This window comes from Asparagus officinalis, chromosome 7, assembly GCF_001876935.1.
Source record: "Asparagus officinalis chromosome 7, Aspof.V1, whole genome shotgun sequence".
Classification (NCBI taxonomy): domain Eukaryota; kingdom Viridiplantae; phylum Streptophyta; class Magnoliopsida; order Asparagales; family Asparagaceae; genus Asparagus; species Asparagus officinalis.
The window spans coordinates 109,168,971-109,183,520 of NC_033800.1; the positions used below are offsets into that span (position 1 = coordinate 109,168,971).

The window sequence follows — 14,550 nt, forward strand, 5'->3', positions numbered from 1 at the left end:
AGTTCACAGAGAGAATCAACACCCTGCAATATCTGTGGGGCATTCATTTTCTCTTTGATGTGTAACTCTGGCCCCTGAACTGTCACTTTATCTACAGTATATCCTGCAAGAATAAAGATCAACCATTTAGGGAACCATTGTCACGATCCTTATCTTTTTATTTTTTAATTATAACTAGAAGACCCGGCCAATAATAAAATTAGTTAATTAGACTTCAGCTATCCCTGCTGAGTTTAAGGCAGTATGAATAGAGTAATACCTAGACACATCCTATCTGTGAGAAGTTCCCTTTGAACTTGTTCATCATGTGTTGGCACCACTAAAGTAGAACATGGCTTGTGTTTACTTGCTGGACATCTACGTTTTGACCTCCTCTTTACATAGGTCTTTGGAAGTAGTGGGACTGCTCTTGGAAGTAAAAAGGTCATCATAGATCTAGCCAGTTCCTGTCCTGCAACATCCAAATCAACCTTTTCTGAACTTGAATTTGAAGAACTAGAAGACGAGCCAGCTTCTAGAAGTGAATCTTTAATTACTCCACTTGGAAAATGATTGACTGGCATGCATGTAACCTGTACTCCTGACTGGAGATGCACGTATTTGGAGACATCATGATTGCTTTTGATAGCTAACTCATCAGGCAGACTTCTTACAAGATATCTTGAAGTGCAACATGCGGAAGAGTTAAGTGCTGGTAATACTACAGCAAGCTCATCCTTTGTGCTGTACGGACTTGCCTTGTACTCTTCCAATGGACAGCTAACGATACTATCTTCAAATTGAAATAAGTTTCAGTAACTGACAGTACTTCAATGAAGCACGTGTAAGAAATGTCAGGCTAAACGAACTTATACTGTATCAAGCTTGGGTGAAATTTTAGATAAAGAAAGAATGAAACTACATATACAGAAATACCAGTGTGAAAAGTCATAAGAGCTACATTTTACCTTTATCTGTGTCACATGTGTCAGGAACTGTAATATCTTTGTACACCAAATCTACATGTTGTCCACCATTATTCTTTGCCAATGTTAAAGGATCACTTTGTTCCAGTTCAGCATCAAAGGAATTCATCTCAAGCTGTGAGAATAATTATTCAGTTCAGGTCATAGAAATACAATATGCTGCTAAAACCTATACATGATGGTTGAATCATCCAGGGACCAACCACTAGCTTAAGTACATAAAGCGTTAAATCAATTCTTTATGATGGTAAAAGTAGTATATGCCAACATAAGTTATAATCCTATAATTTCTTTTGTTTATGTTCAACAGAACAAGGATTGTGATCAAGGAATCCTCCAGATATTGTAAAGCGCATCTTTAGCTACCTGTAAGAGGGAAAAGAAAAAGAAATAGCAAAAAGAATAGAAACATATACAACAGGTCATAAACTATATATACTGTTTAGCAAGAAAGACAAGATAGAATGTGAAAACTGAAACATTAAGGTGACACTCTGCAGTTTCCTTTAGCCTTGAAAACACATTGTCAATACTTACATGTCTCTGTACATATATGTGTAAAACTAACACCTTGTAGTGACTAGCAAGACTTGTTGGCTAAAAAGCATCTTCCATAGTCATAGACATAGATTGACTAAAAAAATATTGAAGGCTGTTTTGTTGGGTCAAGTTAACACTATGTTTAAAATTGTGGCAAGCATGATGAACAGTTTGAATTGTTCTCTATTATTATCAGCCAACAACTCGATATAAGCATACCTTTTCAAAAATGTGGCAAGCATGCTGAACAGTTTGAATTGTTCTCTATTATTATCAGCCAACAACTCGATATAAGCATAAATTTTCTAGTACGCAAAGTGTGAGAAATACCTAAGAGACAGTGGCCAACCGATAACTCAGCAGATGCATAAATATTCCAGTAGACTATGTAGGAGAAATCCTAAGAAGCTAGTTTAATATAGTAGGAGAAATCCTAAGAAGCTAGTTTAATATAAAAGGTAACAAAAGGAAACCTTACATGTTATGTGCTTCCTCTTCTTATTGATAATTTTCCCATAGTTTTATGCCCACAGGAAACAAAATAGTACAGCAATAGCTTATAAAATTATAGAGAGATGCTTAAAAGAAGTAGGAATGAGAGAAACTACAACAAAAGATGCTAGTAAGATAAATGAATAGCACAGCTGATTCCCTACTGATGTTTTCAGGTTGTTATAGGTGTTGCAACATAAATTATGTATAAGAGATATGACAGAGAGTACCTCTATTTTATCTACATGTGTAAGAATACGACTGCTCTGCCCGTTGGATGTCATATTTTCATTGACAGACTTTTCAGAATGTTTTGACTCCTTGATTACTTCACCAACAGGCAATAAAGAATGATAGTTTTCCCCAACTACATTGGGCATATTCACTTGCGGTGGAGAACTTGTGTCTACAGTTCCATCACAGCTTTTTATTGAAGAAGCACATCCAACAAGTTCACAATCACCCTGAAGGGCAAGCTCCTCAGCACTCACAATAGTAATACCACCTTCTAATGAATAGGTGTGAGGAGATGAAGTAACCTGAACTGTTTCCCCATCCTTAGAGGAGGACATGTGGGGTTCCTGAAAACTTTCTGTACTTGTATCTTTCACAAAGGAGCAAACTGCATTTGTGAATTCGGGGTCATTGGACGCTGCATTGTTAAGTAAAACTAGATTCCGTTTCCTTTTAATTCTTGCTTCCTTACTGACAACTTCATCAGCACTTCTGTTTTTCATACTTCTCTTCCTAGTAATATGTTGTTTGTCCAAAGGTGGAAGCAGATCAGGATGTGTATAAGATTCGACATTTCTTTCTTGTTCCAGCTCTGAAACTCTATTGCTGAAGGATAGAGCAGCTAAACTACTTTCTGCTACCCCATTCTCATTCATCACAAGTTCACGAAGCAATCTCTGAACGAATGGGTTTCTGAAGCCAAAAAGCTGCATTCAGAGAGGGGAAGTATGATCAGACAGCAAAAAACGTAATACAGAGTCGAGTTTTATCCACATGTTATTTCGAGGCACCATAATAAAAGTGAAAGTAGATTATGCAACAAAGAGAAGATTTCTACAAAATAAGAGAATAAATGTTGGACAATCTAAGGTGAATATGATACAGTTTAATATTAAGAAAACTGATGTCTTCAACCTAAAAATGTGTATCCACCTTAAGTATTTTATTGAGACATGCATTAAAAAATAAGGCTTAAGTGAAAGGTGAATCATCAAACCACTTGCCTCAACACCATCTATCTTATAGAAAACCTACTTCCCAGGCCAGTTCTTCACTCTGGGACGTCTTCTTTCTGAATTATCTCGCCAGCAATGTTGTTTGTCCGGTGCATGAATCTCCATCAGGGGTTGAGACCTGCACATCAGACTATTGTCAACCCCTCTTTCTGCTACAACTGTTATAATGAAAAAAACCTTTGCTGGAATTTTGCAATTTATATTTGAATTATCTCTCACACTTGACTTGAAACTTCGCATGCATAGCTGAACGAATTGAAGTTTGAACGAATTACTAAATTACCATTGAAATGGTTCAAGATGTTGCTTGGAAAGAGTGACTCATAGTATTTACTTTAAAGACCACGCTTGGGTCATGCACATACACAGCATCTGGAAACTTTGTTGCACATGCTAAAAATCTAGTAATGAACTAAACAAGCTATTTTACAAAAATGCAACAAACTTTGATGCAAAACCATTTTGTTCAAAAGTATTTGGCTATTGGAAGGATTGAATTTGAGCATAAAATAAAAAAGGAGAGGTGTAAACAGACCGTAAATAGGGGTCCTTTAAGACCTTCATGAATTTCCATCATGTATGTGTTTCCAGAATTAGTTCTAGTAGCCTTGTAACCCACTGGATATGGGTGTCGATCTTTGCCCTGCAAATAAGATAGCCATCATTTATCAACAAAGGTGTTCAATAGGAAACCAAACACAATCAAAACTACTGTCACGCACACTGGATCAGCTCAATGTATGAATCAGTTATCAAATCAGGTAATTCTGTTGATAGCACAGTACATAAACATTTTTCAGAACGGTATGTATACACAATTCCTAGCTTAGTAGGATCATTTGAGAGAAAAAGACGGAAAATGGCAATAGTAATAGGAAAATTTCGATGTTACTGATGCTATCTTAACTTATAATACAATTCACAAATCTGACAGCCCTAACTTTGGCCGCCGACCTTCAAATTTAGCACAAATTGCAATTGTCCAAACTAAGATAAAGTCTAACGCGCGAAAAATGAAGCAATGTATCACATGTAAAGGATCCATTAGCAGGAGATCATGGGAAACTATTAATCTGTATCACAGCTGATGATTTGTGAGAAAGAGATCAAACCCTAGACGAGCTCCAGTACTTTTTTCCCCAATGGCCAGAATACAGGGCACCGATTGAGGTGATCTCCAGATCGTATATTTTGTCGACTTTCAGATTCTCCATTGAATCTAGGAACAAGCGCGAATCTTTCGCATGAAATTTAGGATCAAGCACGAATCTTTTGAAACCCTAGAAAGGGATCCAAATGGAAGAAGAAGGGTTTTTAATTTTGCCGCCAGAAAGAGAAAGGGGGCGCTATTTAGAATTTCCCTTCAATTTGATTAATTAATGCTCCCGCCAGTGCTATTTCATTAACCTTTTTTATGCGGGAATATTTTTTTTTGGAAAAATTGCTTCAAGGCCCCAAAATTGAAAATACAATGTGACCCAGCCCCCTGTAGTTTGGCCCATGTGGCTAAGCCCTTAAATTTTCAAAAAAATGTAACTGAGCCCTAAAAGCAGTTCTCACACCCGTATTTGCACCCAGCCTCCCTAAAATACCCCCGCCTTCAACTCTGTGCCTCGAAAACGAGATCCGATCGCTGGCGAAACCTCTCCGTCGCATTTAAGGCGAGATGATGGCCGTTTTGGGGGGAAATTTTGGCGCGCTCCCTCCGTTATATCTCATGTTAACCCACTCGGCTTTGAAGAGAGTGTATTTATGGTGCAAAGGGCAGATCTTTGCGGTTAGGGCTTATGATCTCCAGCCCCCTACTTGTCCTAAAGTGCCATTCATAACTCCTCTTAAATCCCCTTCATTTATGGCGGAGAGCCCCCTTATTTGCATGGTTTCCTTGGGTGAGAGAGCAGTGTTCTCAAGGGTAACTTATGCAACCTCTTTTTTTGAGTTTAAGTTCGACGTGGCTGAGAGGTTGAAGGTTCCTTATGATGCGCTATCAATGGTTAATAAATCTGAAAGGATCCCTGATCTGAGTTTTGAGATCGAGAATGAGGATGATATGGAGTGTATGGTGGAGCACAACCGTAATATCGGGTGTCTGGAGATCCATATTCGAGCTAATATAGATGTAGATGTTTCCAGATGTGAGAACACCCCGAAGCAACCACCTGAAAGGTAAGTTATATTTACACTTAATTTATTTGAAAACTTATGAATTGCATAGAGCAGGTTAAATGTTAGCTTTTAACTGATATATGTTAACTTTCTACCGAAGGTTGTTAAGCTTTAGGGCATATTTGTTAACTCTTAAGGGTACTGCATTATTTAAGTACAAGTCCTATTTGTTATTTTAAGAAAAACCAATTATATTTGTGCAGCATTATGAATACACTGAAGCCAAAGTTTATTGATAGTACTTCTGCTGCAAACCATGGTTCTGAAAGAATTCCAATTGATAATCCCAGTGGTAGCAGTGTAGTGCGTTCTGATGACATTATTAACAACACAGTAATGATTCATGGTTGGTGGCATAATGCATTAACTGAAGAGGGTCAAGAATTTGAAAGTGCTGAAGAATTAAGGTTGGCACTGACATACTATTCTCTGGCCAAAATGTTTGATTATGAGTTTAAAAAGAACGAACCAAAACGTATCCGTGTATATTGCCGATATAAAGAAACTTACGAGTGCCCATGGATGTTGTTTGCTTCACCTGTTAAGAATGCAAATAGACTATCGATCAAGAAGTTTGTTAATGAACATACTTGTGGGCAGTACGGGCAAAATACAGGTCGTTCAAGGGCATCCCGTAAATTCATTGCAACACAGTTACAACCACTCCTGAAGGTCCGTCCAGAAATCCGACCCGTTGATGTGCAAAAGGAGTTCCTCACAAACTACGGCCTTAGAATTGATTACAGTAAGATATGGTGGGGGAAAGAGAGAGCACAGGAGAAGCTTTACGGGGATATATATGAGTCGTATGATCAACTACGATGGTAAATGCTGAGCTTTATTATTAACTTGTTAAGTTCCAAAGTTTGCTTGTTAAAACAAATAGTTAACATGTTCCTTGTTAAGTTCATTGATAACATTGATAACATGTTAAGTTTCACGACTAACATGTTAACTCTTGTAAATAACATGTTAACTCTTGTTAATAACATGTTAACTCTTGTAAATAACACGTTAACTTTTGTTAAGTTACCCCAATAATGTGTTAGCTTTTTTTGGTCGCTTGTTAAGCTACACGGATAACATGTTAACTTGTTGGTTTGTTTCTTCTTACACGACTAGGTATGAGCGCATGGTAAAAGAGACAAATCCCGGCAGTTACATACATGTTGACCAGAATGAGGGGAGGTTTTCGAGACTCTTTGTTTGTTATGCTGCATGCATCAAAGGTTTCTTGAGTGGATGCAGACCCCTTCTATTTTTGGACGGTACATTTTTGAAGGATCGATATAAAGGTATTCTCCTCTCGGCCATAGCATACGATGGGAACCAAGGTATATTTCCCTTAGCGTATTGCATATGTGATCAAGAGAATTTGATGAATTGGAAGTGGTTCCTCCAAGGTCTATGGTCCATACTTTATGAGAGGGCTGACCCTTACAATCCTCCCCACCAATTGGTTATAATTTCTGATGCGGACAAAGGAATTAAAGAATCAGTAAAAGAGTATTTTCCAGAAGCTCTACACTCGAGGTGTGTTCTACATCTTGTTGAAAATTTCAGGTTAAAGCTTAAGGACTTGGGTATGAAGTCGAAGGACACTCATGTTCTTGGGAACTTACTCCAAAGTGCTTGTTATAAATACACAATAGCAGAATGGAATGAGTACATGAAAGAGATATATGACATGGATCCAAGGGCATACAACATTGCTATGAACTACTCTCCTGATCAATGGGCAAATGCATTCTTCCCGGGAATAAGGTAACGTTATTTGGCTGTTCTATATCTATGCTAATGTATGAACTTATGCTATTTAGCATGTTATCTTTGGATTTGTTAAATTCTATATCAGAGCTGTTAACTATATCAGAGTTGATAACATGTTAAGTCTTGTTGATAATATGTTGAGTCTCGTTGCTAACATGTTAACTCTTGTGGGTTACGTGTCAACTCTTGTTGATAACATGTTAACTCTTGTGGGATACATGTTAACTCTTGTCGAAAACATGTTAACTCTTGTGGAGAACATGTTAACTCTTGTGGGATACATGTTAACTCTTGTGGAGAACATGTTAACTCTTGTTGAGAACATGTTAACTCTTGTGGGATACATGTTAACTCTTGTGGAGAACATGTTAACTCTTGTGGGATACATGTTAACTCTTGTCGAAAACATGTTAACTCTTGTGGAGAACATGTTAACTCTTGTTGAGAACATGTTAACTCTTGTAGAAAACATGTTAACTCTTGTGGAAAACATGTTAGCTTTTGTTTAAAACATGTCAACCCTTGTTGCTAACATGTTAACTCTTGTAGATAACATGTGAACTTTTGTGGCTATATGTTAACTCTGATAGATAACATGTTAACTTTTGTGGAGAACATGTTAACTATTCTGGTTAACATGTTAAATATAAGAGCTTATCTGTTAACTAATTATATGAGGATTGGTCTTACGCAGAAATATGTAGATACAATCCCGTACTGCTTGTTTAATTCAGCGTTCTCTGGCAACTGCAGCCATAGCCGTAATCTGTCTAAGAGTGCCTCTGTTACTTTATCATCAAGTCTTCCCCCGCGGATCATATACAGTAGATCCGTGTATGTAATTGCGCTGTTATCAGTAGTTATGACATATACGTACCTTAACAAGAAATAAGTTACGGAGGGTTAAAATTTAAAACATGAAAAGTAACATCTAAACGCAAAAACATAACAAGCAAAAAACACAGTTTCACAGTTAATATTAAAGAGTTAGCATTAAACTACTTAACATATTATCTGTCGTGGATAACATAATAACACTTGTAGCTAACGTGTTACCTCTTGTGGCAAACATGTTAACTCTCGTTGCTAACATGTTAACTCTTGTGGGATACATGTTAACTCTTGTCGAAAACAAGTTAACTCTTGTGGAGAACATGTTAACTCTTGTGGGATACATGTTAACTCTTGTGGAGAACATGTTAACTCTTGTGGGATACATGTTAACTCTAATTGATAACATGTTAACTCTTGTGGGATACATGTTAACTCTAATTGATAACATGTTAACTCTTGTGGGATACATGTTAACTCTTGTCGAAAACATATTATATGTAAACATGTTAACTGTAATACAAAAAAATTAACTCTATTCAATTATTTGTGTCATCCCTTATTTATAACCTGTTAACTCTTATCTGTTAACCTTTATTATGTTAACCCTATTCAATTATTTGTTAACCTTTATTTGTGACCTGTTATAAAGTTATATATAATTTCAGGTATGGGCACGTAACATCTAATGTCGCTGAGTCTTTTAATAATTGGATAAGGGAAGCTAGAATGCTACGGATTCTGCAAATGGTTGAGCATATCCGTAAACAGATAATGGTCCGAATGAGTAATCGCCGGTTACTTGCAGATAAATGGGTTGGATATCTCTGTCCACAAGCAGAGATGGTGCTTAAAGAAAATATAGAGAAAGGTCGTCCATTGGATGTTAAGCAAGCTGCAGCTGACATATTTGAAGTGCAAGCACATAAAACTACCCGTGTTGATTTGGAGAAGAAGACATGCACTTGCCGTGCTTGGGACGTCATGCGGATTCCGTGTAAACATGCATGTGCAGTCATCTCGTACATGAAGAGAGACATTTACCAATATTGCGATTGGTTTATGTCCATAGAAGCATTTAAAAAGAGCTATGACCCGATTCTCTATCCTATACCAGATTATGAGAAACGAAGCGTGCCAAGGGATGAGATCGAGCTACTTCCACCACATACTATCAAAAGAAAGGGGAGAAATAAAACAAGACGTATCAACAATCGAACAGTGTACAAACGACCTTTGAAATGCTCTCGATGCCACTCCGAAGGCCACAACCGCGCAACTTGCAATGAGCCGATCGCCGATTGATATGAGTTGCGGATTTGAAGAAACACTTTTGGGTGTATGTAATACTTTTGTAGTTAATTGTTTATATGAACTGAAACATATCTGGGTGTATGTAATACTTTTGTAGTTAAATGTGTATATAAACTGAAATATATCTATGCCAATGTGAATTATAATGAAAATGTTATCTTACTTGGGTCTGTAAAGTTGCTCAGTTAGATTGTTAAGTTACAGTTAACATATAAAATTTTCTTGGTAAGTTATTAAACTATACCTATTACATGTTAACTCTTGTAAATAACATGATGGATAACATGTTAACTCTTGTTAGAAACATGTTAACTCTTATAGCTAATATGTTAACTCTTTTGACAAACATGTTAACTCTTGTGGCAAACATGTTAACTCTTGTAACAAACATGTTAACTCTTGTTGCAAACATGTTAACTCTTGTGGAGAATTTGTTAACTCTTGTGGCATACATGTTAACTCTTGTAGCTAATATGTTAACTCTTGTGCCAAACATGTTAACTCTTGTGGAAAACATGTTAGGAGGTCAATCTTGGAGCGCCTCGGTCCAATTCCCGACGAGCGCAACGAAGTCCATGAACGCTCGGGCCCGATGAAGAGGCTCCGAACTAATCAACATGCTGGGGGTCGACACAACCCTCAACATGACAAAGAGTTTACGGCACCCAAGCGCACTACCTTGCGCATCGAAGTTCGGGAGCCCGCTGAGAATTCATGTCTACAAAGGCGTGTTTCGAGGCGAGTGACTCTCGGAAGTCCAAATAAGGCAGTTTGCTCTCAGAAGGAAACGTTGTCATCCGAGGATGATAACGTTATACCTGGGAAATCATGCCAACACGCGATAGGTTACTCCGATCAAATGGACGAGTTGTACTATCGTGCTGGGGGTACGAACAAAACAAGAAAAAGAAGCCCTCAAGGGCTCGAAACTCAGTGCCCATGTGCCAAGCTCATTCGGGTAGTACTGTCTCAATGCAACTGCATCAAGGGAGTCCCCGAGAGAATTTCAGTGTTCGAAAGGCTCGGCACCGAAACGCCAAAACCAAGGTATAGGCGTTTCCGGCAAAGAAGAACGGTGGTTAAAGACGGAGAATTTCCGAGGGTCACCGCCAACATGACCAGCAAAGAGACATTGACACAGATTGATCTCAAGTCGTTTCTGGAAGCATCTCGGCGTGTAACCCGTCTGCAGTCCGGAGCCATCGCACGAGGAACTTATGGTAGGGTTCGGACAAGATTGCCTTCGGAAGATGAAGAATCGGATTCCTGCTCTGCTGTCGCATCGGACAATACAGTGTCCAGCGAAGGACAACCCCGCGAGTCATTTATGATAAGCGCGGAAGAAATGGCCAAGATGCTTGAAGACGCTTTGGCTAAGCAGAAAGAAAGTTTCAAGTTTGAGATGCAGATGGCCCTGCAGACTATGAGAGAGATGCATGAGCAACAAATCCAGGCATTCAGGAACCAACAAGGTGAACCAAGTCACCGTAATCAGGTTGTTCAGGAAGAAGAGCACACGGATAGGGATGGAGCTCACAATGCCAATAACCCTCCCGTCAATGCAGGGGGTTGTTCGCGGGAAAAATCGTGTCTTTCTTCATTGTTGATATCATTGCTATCTCAGTTAACAACTTTATGCGTTACAAAGATCCGGTCTTTTTATAAGATCCGGTTACAATGAAAAATCAAAGAAAACAAAGTAAAGATTACAATTTTCCTTATTTGTCGAACTAATCGCGAGCTCCTGTTTTGCGGTCGCTCGCTTTGGTGGGTTCTTTGCCTGCGCCGGGGTTATTTGCCGTGGACCACCGCGTGATCTCGATCCGGTCGGATCTACACGATATGACGGGTAATATTCCACCAAGGGAATAATAGCCGGGAGGGATTGTTTCACCAAGGAAACAACCGCTCGAATCTCGGGATCTAAGAACCAAGCTTAGATCCGGAGTGTGATCGTGTAGATCTCAAATCCAATCCTCTCGAACTCCTGCCTTATTTGGCGTTGGTGATCGCCGAGCACCGGATCTGAAAGTCCAAGTCTCCAAGCCTTCAAAGTTGTGATCTTTTTTAGATCTGAGTCTTCAATCCAGCAGGGCTTCGCCTCTCTCCAAAATTTCCAACCTCTGAAACAAATGAGCACAAGGCCTATTTATAGGCACTCAGAACTGTGCCCGCGCACAGTTCTGAGCCTAGCCACCCATGGGTGGCTCGGCCTTGGCCGAGCCACCTCAGGGTGGCTCGGCTTGGGCCGAGCCACCCTGGGGTGGTTCGGTTTCGGCCGAGTCCCCGGGTGTTTGTCCGTTTCGTCCTTTGTTTCCGGTTCTGGTTCTCTTGTGTGGTTGATTGACTTGGCAACGACTCTTTGACTTGATTCCAGATTTGGCAGTGAGTCGGGTTCCTGATATGGCAGTAAACCAACTTCTGAATTTGAGTCCGGAATTGATGTTGATTTGATCGTGATTCATCCGAGTTCGCTCTTGTTTAGATGACTCGGTGATTCACCTAAACATTGGTTTGATTCCGCGTGCGAGTGGATGCATTCCAATGCTTGGGTGCGATTTGTCGCCTCGTTAACCTGCTCCGTTGCGTATAGCTTGGCTTCAGCGTTGGCGAGCTAACGGTCTTGTTTGGATACGTCGCCCGGTGGTCCGTTTGTTAAATCGGCGTCGAGCTGTGCTAAGGGACCTATAGGCAATTTTATACGCCTACAGATACCCCCTCCAAAGTATTTCAGTCTCATTCTTTTATAGAAGAGTCTGGAATACTTTGGATGTGATTGTCCCAACCTTCAGTCGGTGTAACGGGACTCTGGAATGACTTCTGTTCTGGATTCCTTCAATTCCTTCAGGCTATTCAGTGCTTTGTAGAATGCCTGTAGGGGTTCCGGTGCTGCATTTATTGTCTGACCGTTGTTGGAATTTGAACTTGAAGTCGATTCTTGATTTCTTGACTTTTTGGCTCGAGTTTGCTGCTTCAACACAGAACTTATCATCGATTGACTGCGTTGAATCTTCATCTATAACGCGTTGTCTGGCGTTTGAGCTTCATTGCGACGCGTTGTCCGGCGTCCAGGCTTCATTATGATGCACTGTTCGGCATTTGACACAGTTTATACTCGTACGTCTGCTGGAGTACACACGGTTTAAGCTCTTAAGGAATTGGAGCATGGATCTTATCCCAAGGTCGTTGGATGCTCGAGTCACGAGACCAACTCATAAAGTTGATGCGTCAATGACTCGCATATTTATAGGATTTTTGGCAAATCCTCAGCCATCAACGGGTTTGATGCGCCTTTACCGACTACCGTTTGAGTCGGGCTAGCATGCGGATTGTTTTAAGTCCGTTCCGCATGTGACGTTATGCTAAAAGAGTTAACTCTTTTAGTGCTACGATATTGAATACGTAGACTTCGTCTTTCTCCTGTGAAAAGACTAAACAGCAACGTGTATCAGACGTTGACTTAGGATTTTTGGCAAATCCTCAGCCCTCAACGGATTTGTCATGCTTTTACCGATTACCGTTTGAATCGGGCTTACATGCGGATTGTCTTAAGTCCGTTCCGCATGTGACGTTGTGCTAAAGGAATGAACTCCCTTAGACTTGATGCTACGACTTCGAATACGTAGACTTCGTCTTTCTCACGGGAATAGACTACCCGGCGACGCGTGTTAGGCGCTGACTTTAGGATTTTTGGCTAACCCCAAGCCTTTAACGGATTTGATTAACCTTTACCGACTACCGTTTGAGTCGGGCTAGCATGCGAATTGTCTAAATCCGTTCCGCATGTAACGTTGTGCTTAGAGACTGAATCCTCTAAGACTTGTTGCTATGACTTTGAATACATAGACTTCGCCGTTGTCATGGGAATAGGCTACCCAGCAACGTGTATTAAACGTTGACTTATCCCTCCTTAGGCTTCGGGATAAAATACCCCAGAATCGAACTCTGGTGTCTTTTTCTACGGGGAAAGACTAAACCGGCGACGCGTGTTAGGCGTCGGCATATCCTTTCTTAGGATTCAGGATGAAATTCCCCATGCGTGTAAGGCATGGATTTTGGTGTTATTAATAACAACCTGTCACAATGTTGAATATGTGAACGGGTGTTCTTTTTAAACGGTTAAGAACTGACCGGCAGCGCGTGTCAGGCGCAGACTTATCCTTGCTTAGGTTTCAGGATAGAATACCCCAGAATCGAACTCTGGTGTCTTTTTGTGCAGAAAAAAGACTAAACCGGCAGCGCGTGTTAGGCGCAGACTTATCCCTGCTTAGGATTCGGGATAAACTTCCTAGGATGAATCCTGAATTCTTCGAAAAGGATTGGTATGGGGAAGGAAGAATTTTATATTCTATTCCCCGAACAAAGAAGGAAAGGAGACTCGAGGTGGGATCTCCACCCCCAGAATCCGGAAAGGTGAAACTAAGAGTGGGATCTCCACTCCGAGAATCAAAAAGATTCGGATAACCCTAACTGTCGGAAGGTTTGATTATCGAACTAAAGATGAATTTCTCGTTTATCGAGAATGAATCGTGGTTTTGGTCCTAACTGTAGGAAGGTTTGACCAAGTGGGAGGTTTGAGGTGACCCTAACTGTAGGAAGGTTTGATCACTCGATTTGAAAGTGGACCTCTCGTTCATTGGAGGAATCGAGAGGGGTTTTTGGTTTTGGTCCTAACTGTAGAAAGGTTTGACCGAATGGAAGGTTTAAGACGATCCTAACTGTAGGAAGGTTTGATCGCTTGATTTGTGGACCTCTCGTTCATTGGGAGAATCGAGAGGGGATTTTGACTGTGGTCCTAACTGTAAGAAGGTTTGACCAATCAGGAACTTTACGTCCAGACTCTAACAGAGAGAGTGTTGAGTGCACAGACACAGTGAGAACTTGAATGGGAGTCCTTATTCATTACATTGCTGTGGTTTTGGGAACTTCCCGTTACATAAATCGTCCACCCCCAGTTTCCTCTGCGGAACTGGTTCGGACATTATTATCAGTTAACTAACCGGGTTATCCTTAAGAATATTAGCTTAATATTCTCCAGGAACTTCCCGTCAAAAGTGGGGAAACAGTTTAGACTCATATACCTATTGGAGTATTAAGAAGCAGTTTATACTCGTATACTTTTCGGAGTGTTGAGAAACAGTTTATACTCGTATACTCTTTGGAGTGTCAGGAAGCAGTTTATACTCTTATACCGGTCGGAGTTTTGCCGTTTTTATTTGGCT

At 40.1% G+C, this 14,550-nt stretch overlaps 2 protein-coding genes across 2 annotated transcripts in view; one reads left to right on the top strand and one right to left on the bottom strand.

Annotated features, from left to right (window-relative positions):
- The window catches only part of LOC109847629, a 25,835-nt gene extending 21,215 nt beyond the window's left edge, over nucleotides 1-4,620 (bottom strand). The window contains exons 1-8 of the mRNA XM_020416861.1: nucleotides 4,360-4,620; nucleotides 3,783-3,890; nucleotides 3,318-3,365; nucleotides 3,236-3,250; nucleotides 2,228-2,938; nucleotides 948-1,080; nucleotides 260-772; nucleotides 1-103 (exon numbers count right to left, since the gene is read on the bottom strand). The exon at nucleotides 1-103 is cut by the window's left edge and continues 275 nt beyond it. Coding sequence (XP_020272450.1) covers nucleotides 1-103; nucleotides 260-772; nucleotides 948-1,080; nucleotides 2,228-2,938; nucleotides 3,236-3,250; nucleotides 3,318-3,365; nucleotides 3,783-3,890; nucleotides 4,360-4,461 — 1,733 coding nt within the window. The 5' untranslated portion in view covers nucleotides 4,462-4,620. The remainder of the gene's footprint in view (nucleotides 104-259; nucleotides 773-947; nucleotides 1,081-2,227; nucleotides 2,939-3,235; nucleotides 3,251-3,317; nucleotides 3,366-3,782; nucleotides 3,891-4,359) is intronic.
- Nucleotides 6,449-9,319, top strand: LOC109847630. Its single transcript, XM_020416862.1, has 2 exons — nucleotides 6,449-7,177; nucleotides 8,683-9,319. The coding sequence occupies exons 1-2, from the start codon at nucleotides 6,498-6,500 to the stop codon at nucleotides 9,317-9,319; spliced, it is 1,317 nt and encodes a 438-aa protein (XP_020272451.1). The 5' UTR covers nucleotides 6,449-6,497.